This window comes from Sphaeroforma arctica, assembly GCF_001186125.1.
Source record: "Sphaeroforma arctica JP610 unplaced genomic scaffold supercont1.8818, whole genome shotgun sequence".
Lineage (NCBI taxonomy): Eukaryota > Ichthyosporea > Ichthyophonida > Sphaeroforma > Sphaeroforma arctica.
The window spans coordinates 1-1,175 of NW_014031740.1; the positions used below are offsets into that span (position 1 = coordinate 1).

The 1,175-nt window shown below is 47.9% G+C and overlaps 1 protein-coding gene across 1 annotated transcript; it reads right to left on the minus strand.

Annotated features, from left to right (window-relative positions):
- Positions 1–799: 799 nt before the first annotated feature.
- SARC_16762 (hypothetical protein) lies at positions 800–1,027 on the minus strand (the record flags this gene model as incomplete). Its single annotated transcript, XM_014289135.1, has 1 exon — positions 800–1,027. A coding segment is annotated over one exon (228 nt), but the record flags the coding sequence as incomplete, so codon positions are not given.
- Between the last annotated feature and the right edge of the window lie 148 nt (positions 1,028–1,175).

Consider the following 1,175-nt stretch of genomic DNA (forward strand, 5'->3'; position numbering starts at 1 on the left):
TGTAGGGGTCACTGTGGTAGCAGTTGAACAGACATACACACAATATGAGATCAGGCAGACATGTGCATGGGTGACAGACGGGTCTAAGGGCTGAGGGGGTGACTGTGGCAGCAGTTGAACATACATACACTAAACAACAGATCAGTCAGACATGTGCATGGGTGACAGACGGGTCTAAGGGCTGTGGGGGTGATTGTGGCAGCATTCGAATGGATATACACACAATAACAGCTCAGTCAGAGATGTGCATGGACCCAATCAATGACAACCTACACGACAGGAAATATGTTACAGAGACAGCCAATGCAATGTTCTCACTCGTATGCAGAACTCTTTCCGCGACGCTACGACGGTGGGCAGACACGCGTAGGTGGGTCTACGACGCCCCACCCCACACACCCAAGAGCACAGACGGTGCACCTGGTAGGCAGTCGTGCCTACAACAGGTATGTACATAAGACATGCAACAGCTATCGTACATTGGTGAATGTAGTACTAGAGGTGCAAGTGTAGGTGAGTGGAGTGTTGTCTCCATGCACAGAGTGTGTCAGCTATCGTACATCGATGAATGTAGTACTATAGGTGCAAGTGTAGGTGAGTGGAGTGTTGTCTCCATGCACAGAGTGTGTCAGCTATCGTACATTGGTGAATGTAGTACTAGAGGTGCAAGTGTAGGTGAGTGGAGTGTTGTCTCCATGCACAGAGTGTGTCAGTTATCGTACATCGATGACTGTAGTACTAGAGGTGCCAGTGTAGGTGAGTGGAGTGTCTCCTCCATACATGAGAGTGCTTAACATACCATGTCGGGTGTATTCGGTCGTAGTTCAAACTTGTCTGTAGCACTGGTTGTCTCACCCGTGGCGGTGCCTTCGATACTGTCAGCGTCACGTGTGTCTGCCGCTTGCCCATATAAGGCATTCTCTTTCTGTGGAATCTGATTGGTCGAGCCAGCCAGTGGCACAGTCTTGTCGCCCAGGTACGCATCAAAGCAAGTGGTCAGTGCGCCAAAGGAGATGAGAGGATCCATCACACTCAGTAACCTACAGCAGGTGACAGAGGCAAAAAAAAAGGCACTCAACAACCCTTATATATATATATATATATATATATATACTACATACATACATACACAACAACAACATACACACACACACACACACACACACATATATATA